This window comes from Falco naumanni, chromosome 8 (assembly GCF_017639655.2).
Source record: "Falco naumanni isolate bFalNau1 chromosome 8, bFalNau1.pat, whole genome shotgun sequence".
Lineage (NCBI taxonomy): Eukaryota > Metazoa > Chordata > Aves > Falconiformes > Falconidae > Falco > Falco naumanni.
In genome coordinates, this window is record NC_054061.1 from 40,288,759 (window position 1) to 40,312,748 (window position 23,990).

Sequence of the window (23,990 nt, forward strand, 5' to 3'; positions counted from 1 at the left end):
AAGCAAGGCCTGGAGCCAAGTGGAGTCATTCATCCTTGTTTTGTGTCCAGCACAGAAAATGTGCAGGAATGTTGTAATGCTAAAAAAAGAGTAGCACTGCCCCAAGGATTTCTGTCTGGTGTAAAATGGGAGATGCTAAGACTGGGCAGCGTGGCACAGGAAAAGAATACTTCGCTACATATATGAAGCTTATGAGATTCTTTGATCTTTCATTGTTGGTTTGGTGTTTCAGCTACGTGTGTGTGTCCTTTTAGGCTACATCTTTAACAGGCATAGTGGCAATTCCAGTAAAACCTTATTGGAGGGCCCTTGCAGCTATGAATCTCACCCCCCCTCGATTGTCTGCAAACCTGCTGTTAGTTTGACAGGTTTAGTTTCCTATATTTGAAGTTAGAGAGACTTGTAAAAATAACTCACATCAGCTCTACAGCTCTGAGAGCAACAATGGCTATGTAAACAATGTGAGTAAACTAACTGTGGGGGTATGTTTTGGTCAGGAAGGGATCTCCTGGGTTATTGAAGTTTTGGTGGCAGAGTCAAAGGACGTTAGGAATGGGAAGGCTGCGTGAAGACCCTATTACATCAAATCTAGCCCCTTTCCTTCCCGTAGGGACTGATCCTTTGGGTTTTGTCTTCCTGCTTTTTAGGATTCTCTCCATTCCCTGATGGCCACGCTTAGTACTTCCAACCCATTCTTCATCCGCTGCATCAAACCAAATACAGAAAAGGCAAGTCTGTCTTCCAGCAAAATGTATGCATGCGACACAGGCTCTCATGAACACTCACTTGCACAAACACCTGACAGGTGCCTCCTTCAGGGTCCAAGCTGAGGACAAGAGCTGTTCCCCCTCACCTTCCCCTTTTCCTTCTAGTTGTTTTAGAGTTGAGGAAAAATACACCCTCCTCCTGGTAATTAGATGAAAAGACTGCATGCTGAGTATAATATGATATAGCCATTCCCACTTATGAAGCCTAGAAAATGGACCATGCTTGTGCAGAGGCCAGAGCTGTGCTAGAAGAAGCAATTGCTCCTGCTTGTGGTGGCTGTAGACAATTTGTCCTGGAACGCAGGGCTTGTGTGACAGGAAGCATCTCCTGCAGATCTCTGGCTCTGAGGCAGAGGAGGTGGACACTTCATGAGCAACTCAGAGTGCTTAGAGACAGCCTGGCTCTCACTTATATTGTGAACTGTGATGGGAGGATATGCTGCAAACTAGATTGGGTGGGGAGCACTGAACCGATCATTTTCTTTGTGTGTTTTGAAACTGTGTGTGATATGCCAGAAAAGAAATCTGCAGCTTGTCTTCAGTTTGACTGGAGAGAGACTGCAAAGAGAACTGAGTCAGAGTTCTGCATTTTGTATAGGCTAATGCATTATATTGTAGCTTTACTCCATAACAGCCACCTGCAGGCTTTTATTCCAGCATCTGTCCACCTCCCTTTCATCCCTTTTTCTGCACCATGCAGTGTTATGAGGTTGCTTTCCCCTTGACCCAGACTTCCCCCTTTTCAACTGGCATACCCAAATAGGCAGGGCTAACTTTCTACAGGGAAACGGACATACAGCCAGTGACTGTGCTCAGAGAAACAGTCACGGTTCAAGTCAGCAAAGAACTAATAACCAAGATCAACAATTTGCCTCTCTCACTTTCTTTTAAATTGTTATGTAGGCACCAAACCTCTTCAGTCCAGATGTGGTGCTAAATCAGCTCCGGTACTCAGGGATGCTTGAGACAGTGAAAGTTCGAAGAGCAGGTTTCCCTATACGGCGCCTTTTCCACGACTTTCTCAGCAGGTAATTGCTATTGTTGTACCACATCCTGTAACAGCCCCAAGGTATATGATTCTATGTTTGTTAGCTGTATAACTGCTGTTACTGATATGGATCATTTGTGGGATGTTTTTCTAACCATGGCCTTATTGCCCATATCACAGACTGATCTAGAAGCCCTTTTGGAGACTTGCCTTTAGGGTAAAAATCAGAATGGAAAAATAGCCAGACAGTCCATTTTAAATTTTTTTTTTTTTTTTTAGCTTTGCCACAGATTTGCTTGTGCGATGCTGTGAAACCTAGCTGGTCATAACATGTAAAAAGAAAATATCATGCTTAAAACCTTTAATCTGGCAGGCTGAAGCAAATTTCAATGGACAGTATAGTTGATGATTAATATTGGAAAGAGTGATCGTTTCTTTTAATTAGCTGCATCAGAAGCTTTCCTTGACGTTTAAGGCTTGAAGGGACCATTGAACATTACTTCCTTTGTCTCTCGGAACATTAAATGCCACCCTTATTCTGAACAAAATAACTTGTGTCTGATGAAAGCACATGCTTCAGAGTGGCAGTTGTTCTTTACTAAAAATGCTGTTGAGTTTGTATTTTATTACTGGGATTGCAACAATAGTTGCCAGTGTCATAGAAACAGATAAAGCTTGGGGGATGGAAATTTCTGAATTGGAAGGCAAACACAAATAAGGGAGGTCCCAGAGGAAGAAGGACTAATGGGAGGAGGATAATTAAGAGTTAAAAGGTTGGGGGTGAGTGTTACTGTCATACATAATCTCATGAAATTTTGTTTGGTTCTTAGGTACAAAATGCTTATGAAGGGGCCAAGTCTCTCAGACAACAGCAAAGCTGTATGCGCAGGCTTTCTTCAGACCTATGACAGTGGCAAGAAAGAATGGCAGCTGGGTAAAACCAAGGTACTTCCTCTGTGTGGGACAGGGTATGGCTTTGTTCCCGCTGCAAGGAGATGCAATAGCATCTGGTGAGGTTTAAGCCAGTGGAAAGGACAAAGTAGTGATGAGCCTTTATATTAGACTATGCCACTGACCTGTAGCACCTCAAATATCTCCCATATTATGTACCTAGAGATGTAGAAAGCTTTTTGATTTTGTCAAACTCCTTCTCATTGACCAAGCCAGATAGATTTTTGTTGTGTCTGATCCAAGAACAAGAAGAATGGGTCTCATTTTATGCAATTGCAATATGTGCCACTAACTCATGCCTCTTGTGCCAGATATTTTGCTCTGGTTGGCTAACTGAAATTGTTGCAGAAGGCCGTGAGCTACTGCTTGGTATATATCTAAACTGTGAATGGGTAGCTAGATCACCAGATGTGTGACAGCTTTCTGCTGTGAAAGCTCAGATGATGGTTTATGCGGTTAGCCCAGATGCTAGCATACATTTTCTAGGAAAAGGTATCCAAATGCTTCTCCCCACTTGCATAATTCAGATTTTGCTTCTGTTCTGGTAAACTTTTAACACTTCTCTCTTGCCTGGTATAGGCTGGATTTTGGGGTTGGGTTTTTTTTTTGGTTTTGTTTTTCCCCAGACATCCAGCTGGACACATACCATTACTTTTCATTTAATGGGGAGGGAGCTGGGTGTTTCAGTCTGAATTTTTTCAAGCTTTGAGACAGCTTCATCTAGAAATAGATGTGAGTGTTGTGAGGTATACTGCTATAGAAATCTGGGAGTGGAAAACTGCCTCTATCACAACTTTCCACATACTCCAGTAAATTCTTCAAAGAATATTCCAAGATGGATGGTGTCCAGTGCAGACAGCGTTTCTAAGTAGTGGATATGCAGTCCATATCCAAAGCAGATGGTTGTCCATCCAAGTAGCTTTTTTTTTTGCTTTTTATGCCCTTAAGCCTTCAGAAATGTAGTTCAGAATATTTCCAGGGTCACAATGGAACCAGAAATGATTCTAGTGAATATTCACATTTAATTTGTCCAGGAGATCAGATATTTGTTGCTTTGAGCAATCACTACTTAGTGAGTGGATAGTCTATAATGTTTCTTAGAGAGTGAGATCCCTCTCTCCCCTTCTTAGAGGAGTGGTGGTGGCCCAGTTGGTAGTCTGGGCTATGAACTCTGTGTGACAACCACAAGGAAACCATTGACCATTGCTGTGAGAAGGAGATGTATTAACCTGAAGTTTTAAAGGCCTTCCTTCACATGGCTCTGCTGATACTCAAGAAAGAGGGTTTTATCACTTAACTGTATTTCTGCTCTGTGATTAAAGTGTTCCCCATCTTTCATTTGGGAATTTGGTGTCTCCTCACTGGTCCCTGCAAACCAGGAACCATTTCAGTCATTCTTATCCCTAGATAACCCATGCTTGGGTTATCCCACTTGCTCTTGTGGCTGCCAGTCTCACAGCATTTTAGTGTTAAAGCTGGTGTGGAGTGTGTGTGTGTGTTGCAGAGTTGCTTGTGCCTGGGAAACTTTAGAAAGTGGTTAGAGCTGGTAAACATGGAGTTTGAACTTTCTTCCTATCGTGACAAGAGAGGGAAGATTGCTGGGCTACAGCAAGGGCAGCAGGGAAGTGCCTGTGAGGACCAACGTGTACATACTCACCTTTCAGAGCATAAAAGGTTATCAGCTATATAGTTGGAGTCCAGGGACTACAACAGACTGATGACAATCAGGAAATCCAGGCTGTTTTGAGCCCCTGGCAGCAATAAAGTCCTCCTTCTCTTCAGTCCCTGTTGTGCATCCTGAAGGACTGAGTCCATCTGTCTGTTTCCACTCGCTGCTTGACCTGCACAAATTCTTTTGGAAAAACAATATAGGTGGTAAATTGTGGCAAACAAAATGTGTTTGTATTTTGCCAAAACAGCAGATGTACTCTAATGTAATTTTTTTGAACAATTGTGTCCTATAAACTAAAACTTGGCTGAAGTGCAATATGCAGTGTGTTGGTAAAAGCAGTCTCTCTTTGAGGGCACTGGTTGCTGCAGGTCTGAATATTGTGGGAAGAAAGAAACTATTAAGAATGGCAGTCTTTGTATCTTATGACTGAGAAGGAAAATTAAAAGGGGTTGGGAAGCAGTTGAGTCATCTTGTTTGGTTGTGGAAGTTACTTTGTATTTGGCATGGTTTGGGTTAGAGATATGTGTTCTGGTAGAGGGGAGCAGTTCTGTTTATTCTAAAGAAAGTATCACTCCAAGGCTGTCCTGGCCTTTTACACCCTTGCTGCCATGCTGAATGACTGGCCAGCCCCTGGCTGCTCCAAGGTGCTGTTGCCATTACCCTACCCATTTAATTGTACAGATGCATTGCTCGATGTCCTTTCCCTTGCTCAGATGGTGGCAAAGCCGTTTCATTGCTCCCTTGGAAACCCCTCCTTGCAACTCTGCTTTGTGACAGTGCCTCCAGAAAACCTACCCCTAGGAGAGCTGATGCCAAGGCGAGGCCATGCAGAGCAGTGCTGCTTCCTGGCAGTTCCTTCCCCGCTGCCTGTATCCAGCTGTTGTGCCTTGGTTTTGGATTACAGAGTGCTTTGCCTGTGTTCATGTTTTAGCTGGTGCTGGGTAACACAAGCCTGAAATCCTTGGGTGGGTAAATAAAAAAGCCCTTATTTTTCCAGAGGCTTTCAGGTAAGGGTGAAGTGAAGCTACCAGCCAAGGGGCACAGAGTGTAGGTCGTGTCCTGGGGAGGAAGCCTGTGTGCCCTTGCTGACAGTTTTGTTGCTACAGCTGCAGCTCCGGGTACCCAGGTAGTGATTCCCAGGACTAACCTTGGCTTATGGAGTCAGGAGTAGCTACTGAAAAAGGTGTGACAAGCCAATGGGGATGTAACCTAGGAAGAAGTATAAGGGGTGGGTGAAGAGCAAGGCTCATGGAAGGGGGAATACTTCCTGCAAAATGAATGGAAGGATAATTATATCCCTAGCAATTGTTTGGAGGAGGAAGGAAAAGACGCTGTGAATTAGTGCAGGGGATTGTGAAGCTTGGGAAAGGAAATGGAGGAGGAAGGGCAGGATGATCTTTGTGTTTTTCATTAAGAACAGAGCAGCTGCTGTGCTGGTGACTGTCAAATTAATGTTTATAAGAGGTATTATTGTATATAAAACAGGTTTTATCCAGTGGCATGGCAGAGAGAAAGGCTTGGATGCAAACAAGCTATGTGATGATGGAAGAGCTTGTGCTAAGGTGCCCTTGTCTTCACTGGTGATGTGCTGTGATGGAGCAGCAGCTTCTGTGCCTCTTTCCTCAGTGCACCTGGACCTTCTGCCATACTTGCTCAACACAGATCTCCTACAGATGTTTAACACAGTAATTCTTGCTGTTTGAAAGCATTTGTTCCACATTTCAACCTGCTGTTTTGCAGGGCTTGTTTGAAGGAGGAGGTTTCTGTAGGCTATTTGGCATCCAGGTCATAGTGGCCCGCTTCCTGCTTTCCCAGTGTTGTCCCGAAGAATCATATGATCCCACTTAGGTCTGCATGGGTGCACACACAGTTACATTTGTGTCTGCTGGTCTACACCTAACCTTAACATGTTTACTATTGCACTGATGGTACATGCAGGCACTGAGGTTGTGTAAGGAACACTGTGGTGCTGCACTGTGGTTTAAAACTTGGCCAGTGTCTAGGATGAGCAGATCTGATAGAAGTAACCCTGTATGTTTTATGCAATCGTTCCTCCCTCAGATGAAAGTGATCTCATGCTTTCAGAAAGTGACTATGCATTATGACATGGAAACGGCTACCTTCCAAGTTGTTTCCGCACAGCATCAAAAATATTTCTGAATTTGAATACATTTTAGTCTTCCTTGTCATCTACAGGAGTCTAAAAAAAACTCGCCTCAAAATCCTGATAGCTTATAACTAGATATTGTTATTATTAAGATTAACCCCTCACTCTCAATCACATATAGAAACCCCTGTAGATTAGGGTTGGGTCTTGTGGAACTCTGCATGCACCCTCCTTACTGGCGCAGCAAAGTCTGTGCTTGCTAGGGAAATACTGATGGACTGAATGTTTTTGCAATTTGATGAAGATAATGGACTGAGAGAGTGTTTTGCTGGCTGCATTATTGAAATGTGTGACTGCTTGTTTGTTCTGGAATGTAATGGAAAGAGTAATCCCTACCTCAGAGAAGTCTTTAAAAGATCGTTGAGTTGACAGAGGGGGTGGATATACAACTTGCAGGGAAGGATGCCAGCTTCATGGTTGGCGGTACCTTGATAATGAACCTTCTTTTAAGGCTACCCACGATTACTTAGTCATTACAAAACAGCTAATTTCTTACGGCCATCTTAATGGAAATGGCTTCCCAGGAGAATTTTGAGTCCAGGGAAGCCACTGGCTATGCATACTAACTCAGGGAGAGGTTTCAGTACACAGGTACATGGTGGTCATTGCAGGGAGAAAAGGAGCCTGTATAAGTGATGAGGCCAAAAGCAGTGATGGAAGAGGTGGTGTGCAATACAGAGATATAAGGGGAGGTAAGTGGGGAGGGGGAGAGTTTGTGCAGAACACTGGACTAAGGGGCTGTTCAGACCTCTGAGCCTCCCTCTGGCCTCTCAGCATAGCCACATGGATGCAAAAAATTTATAAGGAGTTTTTTACTGATGAATGTAGCTCTGCAGATTGATGAGTGTCAGTTCACAGCCTGTGTTCACAGTAGTGCTTTAACATGTAGGGTTGCACTTTCCTAGTGTAGTCCATTCTGCTACTGGCCCTGGCAGTGATTTAGCCAACACCAGGCAGCAGGTCACAGGAGCATGGCCATATGGCAGTTGCCGCTGTGACTGCAGCTTGTGTGGACATACCCTAGCCAGCTTATTCTAGGCTGGGTGCTGCTAGCAGTGTACTCACGGGGCTGTGGAGCTCTACACAGGCAGCATATCCGTCTCAAAAAGCAAAGCATTTATTTCAGCAATTTGTGCTGAACCCTGTGCTAACACAACGCAAACCAGCTGATTTAAAGAAGCTCAGATTTGTCAGCACAATTCCTGTAAATGTGCCCTTACCTTGCTTGTATCTCAGTCCTTTTGTCTTTAAGATAGCACCGTCATCCCTTACACAAGCATTTAGCACTGAGCAGAGGTTTGAAATACAGGTGATGGAAGATGCTTGAGAATTAAAATACTGGACACTGAAGTACAGCCAGTAATACTTGGAGACCTCTCCCAGTGGGGCTCCGTTCCCCCAGTGCATGCTGTACTGCTGAACCTCTTCAGCACGGAAGCATCTCCACCTCAGAGTTTCTGGAGCTTGGTGGAGGGCCTTGTCTCCAGCGCACTGAGGGTATGCTCAGCTTTGCACCTTGACAGGGCTTTTAGTTTTCCCACTGTCCTCCATTATTAGGACTGCCGTTAAAATTGCTTCCTGGAGTCTAGAAATCTAAATGTTCCTCCCTTTCCTTGAAGTGCGGAGGAGTTTCTTTGCCAAATATTTAATCACCCGGGTAGGTATCAGTGCCTGCTGCCGGGAGGTGCTGGGTTGTGCAGGGAGAGCTGTCAGCTGGGAAAGAGTTAATCAGGCGCAAGCACAGGCTCTCCTCCTCCCTCCTCTTCTTTCCCTCCTTCCTCAGCTCCCTCCCTCCCTCTCTCTTTAAGTCTTGACCACAGAGTGAGGGAGGCGGGGGTTGGGCACGGAGTTTGGCTCATGTCGCTGCAAAACTTTTTCCTGGTGCTGTGAGCGCGGCGCCGAGCCCGGCTGGGGGCTGGAGCGCGGCCGCGGGGCGCCCGGCCGGGGCGCTGGTCACCCGGGGGTGAAACCTCCCGGCTCTCCCGGGGACTGACTTCTTTCCTCTCTTTGTGTTTACTGAAACTCCTCCCCGTGGCGTCAGGTTTTCCTGAAGGAAGCTCTTGAGCAGAAGCTGGAGAAGGATCGGGAAGAGGAGTTGAGGAAAGCAGCTATAGTCATCCGGGCCCACGTCTTGGGCTACATGGCAAGGTCAGTGCTGGGGGCTGCCCCACCATCCCTGCGCTTCCCTACCTGGGTTGCCCCGACCCCCTGCTTTGCTCTCTAGTCCCCTCGCATCCCTCCCTTCTTCCCCTCCTGTGCTCAAAGGGAGAGTTGCAGTATCTGCCCTCCCTGCCGGCATCAGTTCTGCTGAAACCTTTCTGTACCGCCTCTTCTTCAGCTCTGCGTGTATTTGCACCCTGCCTCAACGCTGCGCAGCAGGCTTCTGCAGGGACCTCTGTACCCGTTCCCTGCCTCTGATGACACCTTTTCCTTGCCTTCAGGGCTCTCCTGGCTGGATCCCAACCTATGCTTTGGGTCCCCTCCTTTTCCATATGCCCGTAAACTCTGTTTTCTGCACCCCCCGCAAATCGCTTCTCCCTCACTTGCAGCTCTGCCTTTGCTCACCCTTTTTCCTCGCCCTGCCTGTTTGCCTTGTGATCTCCCTCTCCTTTTAATTAACTCTTCAGAATTGGTTTTTGGCCAGCTTTGCACCCGTAATCTCTTGCCGCTCCCTTTTGCACCTGACCAGAGGAGGGTTGGGAGAACCAACTGCAGACAAACGGCCCCTCCTCTGCCCCTCGAAGTCAGTGTAACAGCTGACTTCTTAATGGCTGTGGCATGCACACTTAATCCCAGTGAGATGCTCTTTTCTGGCTGGTCTCTGCTCCAGACACCTGTCAGTCAGGGGTGTGAGGAGGTGAAATCCCTGGCCAGCAGAGCTGTTCCAGCAGGAGCTCTTTAAAGAGCTCCAGTTACACCAGGTAGCTCATTTTGTGTTGGGAAATGTGTGCAAGGGTTGTACCCTGTCTTGCCAATGTGGAATATCGGCAAAATACACGTTTGCTCTCGGGGGCTTTTATTCATTTATTTATTTCCCTCTAGTAAGACAAGTGAGCTAGCTCTATTGTTTGTGCATGAGATTGCAAGTTCATTGTGTCAGGGCCTCTGTTCTGTTTTACGTTGTGACTAGCATTTGGAGAGAGGGGTAGGGATTAGCACAGGAAAATTGATTTTTCTGGGAAACATCACTGCAGGCAAACTGGATTACTGCTTTTCTGAGTTCCTGGGAAGGTAGCTGCTGCCCTGCAGGGCTGTGATGGAGACTGTTGCAGTAATCTTCCTCTTGGCTAGAAATCTTGTGGTCCTCCAGTCTCCACAGATCTGCATTTCTTATCCCACATGTTGCTCTTCTGAGTCTCATCTAAGACCAAGCTGTGCTTCTGCAGCCAAGGTGAAAATCCTCACAAGCAGCTGGAGATAACTGGACTTTGCAGGGGAGGAGAGCAAGGCATGAGGAAAGAGCTAGGGAGGAAGGCTGGAAAACTTTTATGTGAAGAGCTTCCAGTTGCACTGCACCTGTATTGGAGAAGGTCCAGCAAGACGGAGTTCATCTGGGCAAGTGCTGAATGGTCTGTGCAGAGTTGGGCAGAAGTCAGGAGTACCAGTGCGTGCTGCCTTAAGTTTGATACCATTTCTGTTAGTTTTGCAAGGATAAGTGTATTTAAATTAATTTGGTCTCATGCAAAGGAGGTTAGCGAAGAAGGGTATATATACCGCAGGAAGGATTTTACTGGTTTCTCCCCCTTTGTGAACTTGTTCTGTGAGCCTGGAGAACCAGTCTTAAAGGTGAAAACACTTTCTTTGCTCTCATTCCCTGCAGCCTACTATCTCTGACCACTAAAATGTGAGGCAAGAAAATCAAGCCCATTCAAATGACCCCATTTTTTTGTAGCTAATCTGTGGAACTCTGAGCTGCAGGTAACAACTTCACAAGTTAAAATACATGTAACTTTTCCTGGGCTTGCAGGATCCATGTGCAAATTTGGCTGTGTCCCTGGATTCTGCAGGACCTTATTGCTCAGGGGAAGACAACAGTAGGAAATCACTCCATAGCCCTGTGTTCTGTAGACCTTGAAGGAATAACTGCTAACTACAGCTCATCGACAGAATAATTAACTCAATTCCAAATGCAGCAATGGAACCTTGAAACCACCCTGCCTTCTCTTATGATACATGGTCAGGATGTCTCCCAACTCCTTGGCATGGGCTGCAGGATGAATTTCCTTGGCCCGTGCAAGAGGGTGAGTGGAAGGCCGAACAAGGGGAATGAAATTCATGGCCTGCGTGCAGCAATTCCAGCTGAAGGGCGTCTGCAAGCTTGGCTGTGGTCATGAGGAATGAGGGGGCACTTTAGCCTGGCAGATTAGCAGGCAGAGCCGGCCTGTAGCTGGGCAGGGCTTGGCACGTGTTGCACTTGAGAGAGTTTCTGGCAGATGCATTTTGTAAAAGTCAGAGTGCCCTTTTTGATGCACTTATATCTGCCTTGACAGAGGGTGCATGTGCAGCTGTTCACACCCCATGTGCAGGGCACAGGGAGGACAGAGGGAGCAGGGGTAAGAGAACTGCCGCCCAGGAGCAATTAATCTAAAACCTCCCACTTACCACCTCTTCCCTTTCCTCTTCTCTGTGCTTGTTCCCTTTGACTTAATACTATGGAAAAGGGCATGACCTCTGCACACTACTGCTGTTAGCATCTCTCTCCTGATTTTCTTGACCAGGCTGACATATCTGATGTGCAAGGAGGTGGCAAGCTGTCAGCATGTGTCTGTGTTGCTATTTGAATGGGGTTTGATTGCCAGGAAGTGGATTTTGAGGTGTGTCTTTTCCTCAGGGGGTTGCAGAAGGTCTGTGGGGAGGATATGTGAGAATACTGTGCTATTTCCAACATGCTTTCTAGGACTGTAAAACCTCACAGGATTACTGTAGGCTGCTGGCCCAAGATCCTGTGTAACAGCCCCATAGAATTTCCCTCTGCACGTTCTGGTTTGGAGTAAAGAAGGTTTTGATTTGAATAGTACCAATGATCATTTCCCTACAGTAAGAGTAAAGTGTCTGAATATATTCAATTACTTTTAAAAATGTCTGCTTATTTCCAGCCTGAATGGGCTTCATCTTCAGGACAATTAAATCTTGTTATATCCCCTGTTGGATAAATAGAAAGACCACCCAAAAATGTGGGTACTTTGACTGGGATCAAGCCTTTCCTTTAGCCTTCTCTTTCTTAAGGTCATGGGGCCAAGTGCTCTCTCTCTGTAAGCCAGAATTTCTGGTTCCAATCCTGCTTCCTCAGAAATCACTTGAGGGTCTAACATTTTTCCTGAAATGGAGGTGCTAACACTGAACACAGGATAAAAGTAGCAGTGCAGTCCTGTTCTACACAGTATTTCTCCTTGCAAGTATGAGAATCCCAACAGTACTTTTCCTATAGTATTGTGATGGGAGTTCACCTTCACCTCATGATCTGTGGCCCCCAAATCCTCTTTTGACTTGCTGCTTCCTAACGTAGTCCCACATCAGGTGTGTTTGGCCTTTGATTCTTCAAGACAAGACCTTATGTTCGGCTCTTTTGAATTGTTTAATGTTTGCTTGAATCTAGCTTACAAATTGATCCAGATTACTGTGTAATAGTACCTCTTTTGTTATTTGCCCAGTTTGTATATCATGTACAAACTTCTACTGGTGACTTTTTTCAGGTCCTTGATAAAAATAGGCTGTAATGCAGAGGCAAGAAATTACTTTCCTTGAACTTCACTAGACTGCAGAAATACTGAATGTCGTTGAATCTTTTTTTGGGGGGCCCTACTGTGCTTTTTGGTTTTAAAGTGCTGCAGAGTTGATTTTGATATCATTATTGTTTAACAAAATTTTGTGCAATGTAAGTATACATTTATGGGAGCCTGTGAAGTATATGTGTTATGGGAGCAATTGGTATTGTGGTATCACTGTGGTTTCCCGCAAACTAATGTGAGACTAATGTGACCAGATGTATTTTCGGCCCAGTTTTGCTTCTCCTGGAGTAATTTGCTTTTGGCCACTTAAAAGATGGCCAATGTAGGACTTTTCCCACATATACTAAGGCCATTTGTGTGGTTTTATTATAATAAATCCACACTGAGTGATTATGCTAATTGCACAGTGAATGTGTATATGTGCAATGCAAGGAGACTTTGGGCCAGTGGACCTTCTCTTTCCCAGTACCAAATAACTGTCCTTCATCCTATGAGGGTCTTCATAAAAGTAGGTGCTCCTGCAAACAAACCAGTTGTAGATACAGTGAAGAGATTGGTGAAGAGAACATGATTTACAGATAGTGGCAGTAGAAGAACAGTAATCGTGTCATTTCAGAGCAGTATTTTTTCAAATTCATTTTTCTGTGGATGTGGTAAGATTGGTCAATATACCAGGGTGTGAGAAATGCAAAACATGGATTACTTCGTGGTGCATTGAATGTCTGGTTTTGCTTTTAGGAAGAAGTATCAGAAGGTGCTAGCCAGTGTTGTTATAATCCAAAAGAACTACCGAGCGTACTTCTGGAAGAAGAGCCTGCTGCGACTGAAGGCCTCTGCAGTCACCCTGCAGAAGCACTGGCGTGGCCGCCTGGCTCGCAGCCTCTACCAGCACCTGCTGCAGCAGGAACTCAGGCGGAAGCAGGAAGTGGAGGAGAGAAGGCGGCAAGAAGAGGAAGAACAGATCAGAAGAGAGGAAGAGGAAAGACAATGGCAAGAAGAGGAGGAGCGTAAGAGGAAACAGGAAGAGGAAGAGGTGAAGGAAAGGTACAAGATAGTATCTTGCACTCATAGTTCCCTAGCACTAAAGCTGCTGAGGTGTAAATGCGGGTCTGGGGCACTGGTATGATGGTAACATAGGAACAGTGATTGCATTGAAACAGTGTCCCAGTGCCAGGGGACAGAGTTGGGGTGAGCTGTGGGCAGCTTAGAATAGAAAAGCAGCATGGAAAAGGAGTGTCCTGCTTCCTTTAGGAAAGCTAATTCTGGTGTATTTTTACCTCTGTTCAATGTTTTTCTGCTTTGGAATGTACATGAAAGGAGGCAGTTTCACTGACTGGGCAGAGATACATAATTTTCTCATTGATTTTGCAGTGGTAAAGGAAGTTTTATACAATCGTCCAAAATATGGAAGGATTAGCGGTGTGAGAAGGTACCAGTATCATGGGTCTTGGTGTGTGCAGTCAGCTTGGTTGGAGAGCAAGACAGGCAGTGCACCTGTGCTGCTACTGCAGTTCTTACACTCGTGCGAATACATGTGCTCTCCCTGTTCCTGCTGCTGTGTGTCTCTCATCAGGCATATAGATGTGTCGGGAGACCAGGAGGGGAAAGGAAAAGTTAATGTGACAAAAAGAGGCAATCTGTGAGCAGTGACAGTACACCTATTGAGAATCTTGCACCTCATGTATCATTCACTGTTCACTCCATGATTACCTATATCCTATCCAAACTGGGTGTCTCTCTTGATAATATTTTGTTTTAAGAAGAATAAAACTTCAACTACAAGATTATTATATGTTTGAACAAATAATCCTGTTGGTTACGTTTCTTAATATATAGGCTTTTGTTACATACTTGTCCTGAAGTTGGATCTTGGCAAATTAAGATGTGTGACAAGCATCAGAAAATTCTAAGGTTAGAAGCATGTCACAAGGAAAAGAGATTGCCTGCGGTTTCACTGGAGGCAGTAGGGTAATATATCTTCTGGGACAAGACATGGAGTCAGTGACACCAATGATGAAGTTTGGTCAAGGAATTTGTCGAACAACACTGAAGGCTCCGTTTTATCCATGTGTCAATTTTCAACAACAGCCTCATCAGCAACACGAAGCTGTGCGAGTTCAGAATGTCAGTAACTAGCTTGCAGATATCAAATGCTACAGACACTATCTCAGGTCTAAAGTCCTCTTTGTACTAAGTAGAGCTTGTTCCTACCTAGTTTTAGATAAAAAGACCTATTTAGCTTATTCGTTCTAGTGTGTTTCTACTCCATCCTTCAGTTTCCAGCCCATGAAAGATGTGTGAACTCAGTGTCATTGTAAAGAAGTGTCAGTGTTTCTATGAATCAGGTGAACTGCTCGTTTTGCTTTCATTTTGTACTTGATGTCAAATAGCTTCATTCAGAGCGAGTAGCCAAAAAGGTACCAGCAGACCAACTTGGTTGAATCCTGAACTTCCATTTGACCTCAAAAATGAGGTGGAAGTCCACAGAAATTGTGAATCGGCTAATCTAGTGAGAACAACCAGAAAACACACATGCAGAGACAAAATTAGGACCAAGATGCAACTGATTTATAATGAACTAAAAGTCAGCATGCAGTTATTGTGCATACACTGTTAGTGTAAGGGAGACATTGAGCAACTTGGTCTACAGTTCAACAGGAAGAAAAAATAATGTTGAAAAAGCTGAGGTATTTGAAGCTATTTTTATTTATCTTCCCCAAAAGGCTTAACTGTTGGACACTAAATACATTAGCACAGTTGTGCAAGAATTCAGAACCTAGCAGGGAAATAAAAGGTTAGAGAATGCTCAGATAAATCAGCTTATAAAGAAGTCATCTGGACTTGGTGAAACTGATGTTTGGGTACTTCGAGAACTGGATGAAGCAGTTTGAATCAGTAGCTATTTTCTTTCTCCTCCTTTGTGGATAGCAATGGAGTTTCCATAAAACTGGAAAATTCCAAACATAATGACCTCCTTCTTGTATGGGAAAAGGAAGAATGAGGGAATTGTGGACCAGTCAGCTTAACCTCAGTTTCAGGAAGATACTGAAACAAATAATCAGAGAGTTGTAAATGCCTTGATAATGGAGTTAAGAGCCAACTTGGTTTTCTGAAGAACAAACAACATTAAAGTTACCTGTTTCCTTCTGTGATAGTTTAAGACATGCCTTGTGGATAGGGAAAAGCCACAGAGGGTAGGTAACTTGACTTTGGGTCAGTAGAGTGTAGGTAAGGGCTTTGACATGTTATGACAGTAAGACACCATAAGGAATGTGGTTTGGAAAACAGTACATGAAGCAAGACTAGGATCTGTGTTTTTACTGCATTGTATTATTGCATTTTAATTAGCAAACAATAGTCATTTTTGTTACATAGAAGAGAACTCTTGAATGGGTTCCTTCCATGGTCTGTGCTGGATATGGTACTAGTGCGATGTTTTCATAATAAAATGGGTGAAGAAATATGAATATCCATATTAAATTTGCAGATAAAGCCATCTGGTGAGGGGCTGTAAGTACACAGCTGGACAAAATCACAATTCAAATAATTCTGGCAAATTAAAGGGTCTGGAAAACATAGGATAACTTTCATTACAGACTTATGCAGATCTACAGCTAGGAATAATCAAATGCACAGAGAGAAGGAGGAATCCTACTTCAACAGCAGGAAGGTCTGGAGGCTGGATATGTAACCAGTGTCATGCAGTGTGAGAGGAGAAAGCAAATGCTGTCTATAAACAGGATTGTTTCTGTAAGATGTGGAGGTGACTCTTCTGTTCCACTTGACACTGGCAAGGCTTCAGTTGGAGTAGTGTCCCTAGTTTTGGATATCACATTTCAGGAACAGTGTAGATCAATTGGAGATGGATGGAAAGCAGCAAGAAATATTAGAGGTCTGAAAAATGTGAAGAACAGTTGCAGGAATTAGTGTGTAGATTGTAGGTGGTATTCCTGATTTGTTTTAAAATGGCTCTGCTTCTTGAACCCTCTTATCATTTAAGGCAGTTGTTTAACTCGTGACTACTGTTAGAGATCTTTCAGTAGAGTTGGAACCATCTGGATCTCACTTATGTCAGCTTATAAACATTTATAAACATTTCCTGAATATTTTTTTTTGAGAGAGAGCACAAGAGTGAGAGCTTTAAGAACTTTGTGACTTGCAGCTGCAATTTAGAATTTGGCTGGGAAAAGCTGCAGGGCCTGGGAAATAAATACTGTTGCCCTCCTGTTCTGCTTGGGGCTGAATTATAGGTTTGAAAGTTACCACTGCCAGTCTGAATTTAGCTGCATAGTGGTTGCTACAGGCAGACTTTTCCATTCAAGCCACAGCCTACCTCTGCTCCCTATGCACGACTCTGGCATTTGTCTGTCTACTAGTTCAGTGGCTTGTACCGTGCACACTATGGAGGGATTGGCCACAGTGGTAGCTTTCCCTTGGAGCATGACTCTTTTGATTTGGGTGGAGGTGCACCACCGTGGGATAGAGCTTTTTCCTCTACTCATGTTTACTAACAAACTCGACTCTTACAGCCTTTACTGATAAACTAGGTTTTGCATGCCACTGAGAAGTTAAACAATCTGGAGCACCCACGTCTTCAGAGTAGGAAGTCCTCAGCTTAGTCAACGAAGTGCAAAAAATTGGTAATTTTGGTGAGGCTTTAATACAGTAAAAGCAAAACAAAGCACAAATTAAATGCTGGTATTGCAATAATTCTTTTCTGTTTCAATAAACCAAAGTTACGTGATATCTATCAGTTATGTATGTACAACCTCATTGAATATCCACAGATGTATAATACTTCAGAAGATTCTGTTTATATTTATCATGAGTCTAACTGATCTGTCCTTCTGTCACTGTTTCCAATGTCCTTTGTAGTGTGTTCCAACTAATCCAATTTCCTAATTGATCTGAAAGTTAAGTGCGTGGGGAAATTCTGTTGTACTCATAAAGGCCATGCCAACCACAGAGAACTGGATTTTTACTAAATTACAAAAGCTTTTAAATCAGTCTTACAATGGGTACCTTATTTTAACCTTTTCCATGGAGGGAGTTTCCATGTAACTCTGAAACTTCATGTAGGAGAACTGGGTCTACCTCTGACTATCACGTCTTGTTTATTTAACAGAGAAAAGGAGCAACTGAATGAGCACGTCCAGGTGGCTCAGGTAAGCTTAACTGTTATTATTTTCATATGTCTCCTCTTGAGTATCTGTGAAGGGTCCTTCATTACCTACACTTCACTTGCAGCTAATATTGTTATTGTGACAATGCTATTTAAAAAATGGGCTTTGTTCACTCAAAACCTGCAGGTGTTTGGCTTTGGCAGAGGTGCAGAGTTAACAAGGTAGGGTTTTTTTCAAGGCTCACGTACCAGCTTGCATAGTTGCTATTTGAAAAATTCTGTACTGAACATGCAGCATCCTTTTTTATCTCTATTGCTTGAGCTTATTCCTTGACCTTGTGATGCGCTACACTGTGACACAGTCTGTTTTGCTGGATTGTTGCCTGTAAAAGCCAAAATAAGAGTGCAGCCGGCTGCTACCGTGGCTAAAATAAACCCCTTGTAACTGATCTTATTGTTGGTACTTGATATTTCAAAGAGCAGACCACCTACCCTGAGGTGTGTGAAAACAGCTGTGTATCTTCTTATTTCTTTTCCCAAACCACTTGTTCCCTAGTTTCAGGCCAGCTCGGTTCTGGAGTAGAGTATAGAAATGCATTTGTCCACAAGTAAAAGTCAAGTAGAGAACAAGCAACAGGGTAACCGTAAAGAAACAAGGATTGTGGCTTAAATGAGCCAGTTTATTGGCTGCATTGTCATACTCCTTTCAGGAAGTACATGAAATCCTTTTGGAATTTATTTTTGCTTTTCTTGTGTGTGTCTGTTTTCAACATCCTTCATGGAGGGGGGAGGGTGGCTTTATCTTACAGCTAAACATCAGCGAAAGTTACTGGTATCTTCTGTCTTCTAATTATTGTGTACTTGCTAGAAATATCCTGTTACTCCAGTCTGGAGAATAGAGGAAGACAGAGTCTTCAGCAGCCAGCCAGCCATCACCTATCCAGTGATGCTAAAGAATGCCAAGAAATTCTGAGTGGAGTTTTGGTGGAGTGGGGTTGGAAACAGTCCTGCTTCATTGCAAATATCCCTTCCAGACCTAGATTCTAATGGTTAAACCCTCAACTCAGGAAGTAACAAAATCCCCAAATCTTTTAATGAATTTCTGGGAAATCTTCAACTCTTAAGCAGACTATGCATATATGTATTTGTAAATAGTTGCTTTCTCCTACATGTGTGTATGTGTATGAGATAGTTCAAAAAGAGAGGACAGACTTTCAGAATGCTTTTATCCAAACTGTAATATACGAAGGTCGGTAACATGAGCAGCAAACAGAGAGGCTCTTCTAAAAATTCACTGACCCCCGTGAGCTGCTTTGTATGATGCAGAAAGGAGGTAGGCTGCTGGAAAAAAAGGAGGTACCTGAAGATCCAGTAGTTCTGCCTTTAGTTTTTACACCATGGATGATTACAGGATGCTTAGAGTCATCTTTTTGCAGATAGGAAGTACGGGGCAAGCGCAGGAGATAGGAAGAATGAAAGGGCCAGGCAAGGAGCCTTGTAGGCTGAAGAAACTGCATTAACACTTTATAAATTCTTTAAGGTGGAATCAGTAAAGGCCGAGGAGGTAGATATTCCCCTGCAAGAAGAAGAGAGACGTCAGATGGAGGAGATCTTACGGCTGGAGAAGGAGATTGAGAAGTTGCAGCAACAGAAGGAGGATCACATGTCTATCATCTGTGAAAACACCAGGAATGAAATCAATCGGCAGCGAGAAGAAGAGATCCAGAGGCTGGAAAAGGAGGCATCTAGGGTTGCCCAGGAGTTCTTGGAGTTGCTGGATTTTGGCAACCTGGATGAAAGTGTGCAGAACTTAGAGCGCTCGCTTTCTAGTGAGGGCACACTCAACATTGACTGCAGCCTGGTGGCACCACTGGCTGAAGAAGAAGTGGATGAGGGTTTTCATGCTGATGATGAAGGACGGCCAGCTTCCAGTTTGGTGGTCTTGAATCAGCATGGCACAAGAAACAGTGATAACTACTCAGAGGAAGTTGCGGACACAAGCCTTTCACTTCTGCAAAGGGAAATGGGAGAGGTTGTCCCTGCTCCAGAACAACCTGTGGAAAGAACCACTAGTCCCAAGGAGCAGAAAGCTCTATCTGACCCAGCAGAAAGTATTTACAGTACTGTCTCAGATACACAAAGGAGTAACAATGGAGAGATGGGAGAGCCGATTTACACTTCCCCCCCAGATGTGGAGTCAGACTATGACCATGAGGAGTTTGATGGCTGTGGAGATGCAGGTAGCACCTCAGCTGAGCCTCTGAATGGTGAGGAAGGTCTGAGACACTCCCATGGTACCAGCCTGGACTCCAACCGTGGCAGCCTGGACTCGGTAAGATTCCCTCCCTTCACCTTTCCGGACATTAGTGTGAAGTGATATTTGTAACATACTTGCCTTCTTACCTTATGCCTGCTTGCTCTGGGTATTGTTACTCGTATAGAACGTTTTCTTACATCAGTAATCAGCTTGGAAAAAAGGGAAGCGTTGTCGATAGGCTGAAGGCCAGAGCACTTGTGACTGTCCAGTGTCTACTGGTACAAAAGGCAGCACATACGTACCTAGACTATTTTAGATTGCTTCCATCACCATTTATTAACGTAACACCCTTTTGGAAGACTAAAAGCAGGCAACTGATACCTTGTAGGTATGTGTTCTACCTTAGATTTCACAGAAGTAGCCTGAGGTTCTGGTGGACAATGACAAGAGGCAGTGGAAAGGCTGGGGTTTGATTTGTTTCTGTCACTAAAACTTTTGTTCTGGTCTTGTTACTGTTCAGAGTCAAGGGTTTATTTTCAGCTGCTGTGTACAAGGTAAGCTGTTCTAAGGCTAGAAGTAATTACTGTGCTGATCCAGGCTGGGTCCTGGTGCGCACAACTGAGACCACTGAACCTTTCCATTCCTATGGGACAATGACAGGGTAGTGAAGCTGGGCTATTAGCCTCACGCTTCAAGCGTCTCAGCTTAGATCCCACACTAGGCTGTGGACTTCCTGAGTGCCCTCAGGCTAGTTGCTTAATAATGCAATGATAACCCCATGTAAGGTTGTGGGGAGTTCAGGTGTAAAGCCAATGACAGCCATAAAAATACTTCAGATGAATGATGCCCCTGAGAATAGAGACTTAAACTATAAAATATCTTTGTATGATTGGAATTGGTTCTGTCAATCAGAATTTCAGAATTCAGTCAATGTCAATCAGAAATGTCAATCAAAAAACCCAAAAAAATGATTGGGTTGTAAATTTATTTTGAAGGAATTCAATTTATGTCCTTTGTGATTCTTTTGCAATGGTAGATTGTGACCTTTCTTTAAAAGTTGCATAATTTTTCCTGCTTGCATTTCCCTAACATCGGCTGCCAGCCGTAAGAATTTCTTGTGATGTGATCTGTTTGAGTAAAGGTACCGTCTCTGTGGGCTGGTACTCACAGATCACTATCAGGTAATCTTCAAGTCATGAAGCATTCTGTCACAGCCTAGACCAGTTTCAGCCATTCTTAAAAGGTAAATAGAAGTAGAGGGGTTTATTGGGCTCCTCAGTGAGTAACACTCATGAAAAGTCCAGCTGATACCATGTCATGCATGAGCCACAGGAAGAGATAATTGCAGCTGCGTCACGATCTCATCAGTAACTGCTGATCCAAGAGTACCTGCTTTTTGAAAGTTAATTACAAGAGAGGGATAATGAATGAGTGGAACAGGAATGAGACGAGAGGAGTGCAAAGAGGTCACAGAGAGAGGACAGAAGGGAAAAATTAAAAGAAGCAACATGCATTTGAGGAAGGAAAAGGTCTAAGGAGCTGCCTTCATTAGTATTAAATTAATAAAGCAAATCAAAGGAAGTTGTATTTAAGGTAAAGGAAACGATAAAGTAATTTGGGGTTTCGTGTGTGAAGGGTACTTTCTTATGGGTGAGGGCCATATCTAGTTGGAGAACAGGGATGAGTAAATACAGTACTATTAGATCTTTGTTTTTAGGGTTCATTTACTCTGGAATGTGCTTTTTTCCTAATCAGCCCGAAGCAAGGCATTTCCTTGCTGGGATTGGATCAGTGCTCCATCTTGTCCAGCATCCTGGCTTATCTGCCAGAAAAATCAGAAAACTTCTCCAAAACAAAAAATTCTCTCTTAATTCCGTTAAATTAGATTTTGGACTGTGGGCTCTGCCTTGACACAGGAAGGTTTGTTACTGCTGGTAACTGGAGTTTTCTAGCCGTGTCCACTGCCAAATGTCATTCTCCTTGCTGGTATGAAAATTCCATGCTCTGGAGACTCTTGCTTTAGGCATTAATGGGTAAGCTGTCAAGCCACTAGTTTTAGTCTATTGCTTTTTTTTGTAAAGGGAGTATGTGTAGTTTTGCACCTTCTGATCATGTGACTTCTCTAGCCTTGTTAATTTGCTCCAGTCCTCCTGCGACCAGGAGAACCCAAGTGGCCTGTATTTCTGCTTTTCCTTTTAGTTTCTGGACAGTGAAGAAGAAGTAGATGTTTACATTGATACAGATGAAGAGTTTTGTAATGGGCGAGTCACTATTTTCAATGGCTCCGGACCACCCTATTTTCATAGCTATCTCTACATGAAAGGTAAGTGGCTTTAGCCAAAACCATGGAAGGATGGAATCCAGGAAACCTGCTTTCCTCCTGTTTCTCCAGAATAATTATCTTCATCTGCTCTTAGTTCTCTGTTTACTTTTTTCCCTTCTTTTATTTAAAACAAGCAAATAAAACAAAGATGAGGGAGGTGGATGTTAGGGAATTAGACTGGATATCTTTGGCACTGAGACGGAATTGTGCCCACTTGGCATGGGCTTAAATGACTCATTCTGAGTTACAAAACTGAAGGCAGTACAAAAATGTTTGAGTGGTGCATATGTTTCTGTATTTTGTGTTTGTTTCACTGGTTCGTTTGTTCTCTGTTCAAACTCAAGCATAACCTTGTTTCTCTCCTTCAGCTCTTTTGTTTCATGTAGGAACTGGAGTGGCTTTTGTTGCATGTCTGATGAAATCTTGCTCCCTTGCTTTGCAGGAGGTCTCATGAACCCATGGAGGCGGCGCTGGTGTGTTCTGAAGAATGAGGCCTTCATGTGGTTCCGCACCAAGCAAGAGGCACTGAAGTCAGGCTGGCTCTATAAAAAAGGTGGAGGCATGTCAACACTTTCACGCCGCAACTGGAAACGCCGTTGGTTTGTGCTTCGAGAATCCAAGCTGATGTACTTTGAGAACGATAGTGAGGAAAAGCTGAAGGGGACAATTGATATCAGAAGGGCAAAGTGAGTGAAGAAGTAAATCCTTTTGATCCCTAGTATTCACTCTCTAAATCAATAATGAAGTGTCCAGTGATACCAGTTCATTGGCCTATGTATCTCCCATAGGGCTAGGAGAATCAGAAACGTAAGGGAAGGAAAAGACAATTACAGCTTCTGGTTTTACTCTGGAGGGAGTCTGGAATTACTTGATGGGTCTTTTTCCAGTCTTGCATTTCGTAATCTGTCAGAAGCTCTTTCCAAGTGGAGTCAGACCAGGAGGGGCTAATCAAGTACATACCCCATGCATTCTCCCATACCCCGACTCTATCTGTTTCCTGGCTTCTGCAGGCATTTCACAGAGGTGGTATGAAGCTCACAGTGGGATTTGAATTTGACAGCATGTACTGTGCCTTCTCCTGAATCCTGAATGCTCTTTTTGCTGCCATAGCCAATTCCTCAGCTCCCGCTGTAAGAAAGGAGAGACTAGTCACCTATTAGCATTATGTGGACCTGTGAAGTGCCAAAAAGAGTGGCATACCCCACTTTGTAAACAGCCCTCTGTATCAACCTCCCTGTCACCTCTTCTTCCATCTAGTCTGCTGGTGTCTTGAAGAAAATCCATTTAATGCCTTAAGCTTTGCTTTTGTAGCAGACTAACTTAAAAAGCTTTTTAAGGGAACCCTAAATTATATTGGAGGAATTTTGCATTTCTGTAGCCGTGTTAGCAGCCATCTGAACCAGTGATTTCCCTTCTGTATGGTGAATGGTATGATGTAAAAAAATTGGCCGGGTGGAATTTATGCCTGTGAAAGGCTTTCAGTTTTGTCTCTTGTGATTTGCTGTGTTCCAGGGAGATTGTGGACATTCATGAAAAGGAGAATGCCTTAGACATTGTGACAGAAGACAGAATTTATCACATTGTTGCGGAGTCACCAGAAGATGCCAGGTATAAGAGGGAGTTTTCTTGGGTTTGTTCCTTCAGTGCCGGTCAAACCCAGCTACGCATGGGAGAGCCTGGGAAACACAATCAATTCCCTTTTGCTGGAAAAAAGTTGGGATTTGTTCCAGAGTGTCATTTTGTACTTACTGGGAAGTACCACACCTACTTTGGGGACTCCCTGTTGCAGCTACTGAGATGGTGGTTCAGCCTATCGGTCAGTCACAGGACTGCCACCTTCTTGTGTGGCTGTGAGCATGCTGAATTCAAGGGTTACTTCAGGAGACACACAAAACCTTAATATAAACTGGAACATCTAATAGCTGATTTATTTATTAAATGGAATCTTGAATCAAACAAAAAGTCTATTCATGTTGTCTGTAAATGATTTCAAGAGCAGCTGGGTTTTATCCAG

General features: G+C 43.8%; 1 protein-coding gene across 3 annotated transcripts in view; it reads left to right on the plus strand.

The window, feature by feature from the left end:
- LOC121092376 (unconventional myosin-X-like) overlaps positions 1-23,990 on the plus strand; it is a 93,619-nt gene that overhangs the window by 48,774 nt on the left and 20,855 nt on the right. For all 3 annotated transcript variants that reach the window (XM_040603287.1, XM_040603289.1, XM_040603288.1), the window contains 10 exons: positions 648-728; positions 1,671-1,795; positions 2,586-2,700; positions 8,587-8,693; positions 13,013-13,318; positions 17,400-17,439; positions 18,937-19,728; positions 21,853-21,976; positions 22,419-22,662; positions 23,489-23,584. In XM_040603287.1, the coding sequence (XP_040459221.1) occupies positions 648-728; positions 1,671-1,795; positions 2,586-2,700; positions 8,587-8,693; positions 13,013-13,318; positions 17,400-17,439; positions 18,937-19,728; positions 21,853-21,976; positions 22,419-22,662; positions 23,489-23,584 (2,030 nt within the window). The remainder of the gene's footprint in view (positions 1-647; positions 729-1,670; positions 1,796-2,585; positions 2,701-8,586; positions 8,694-13,012; positions 13,319-17,399; positions 17,440-18,936; positions 19,729-21,852; positions 21,977-22,418; positions 22,663-23,488; positions 23,585-23,990) is intronic.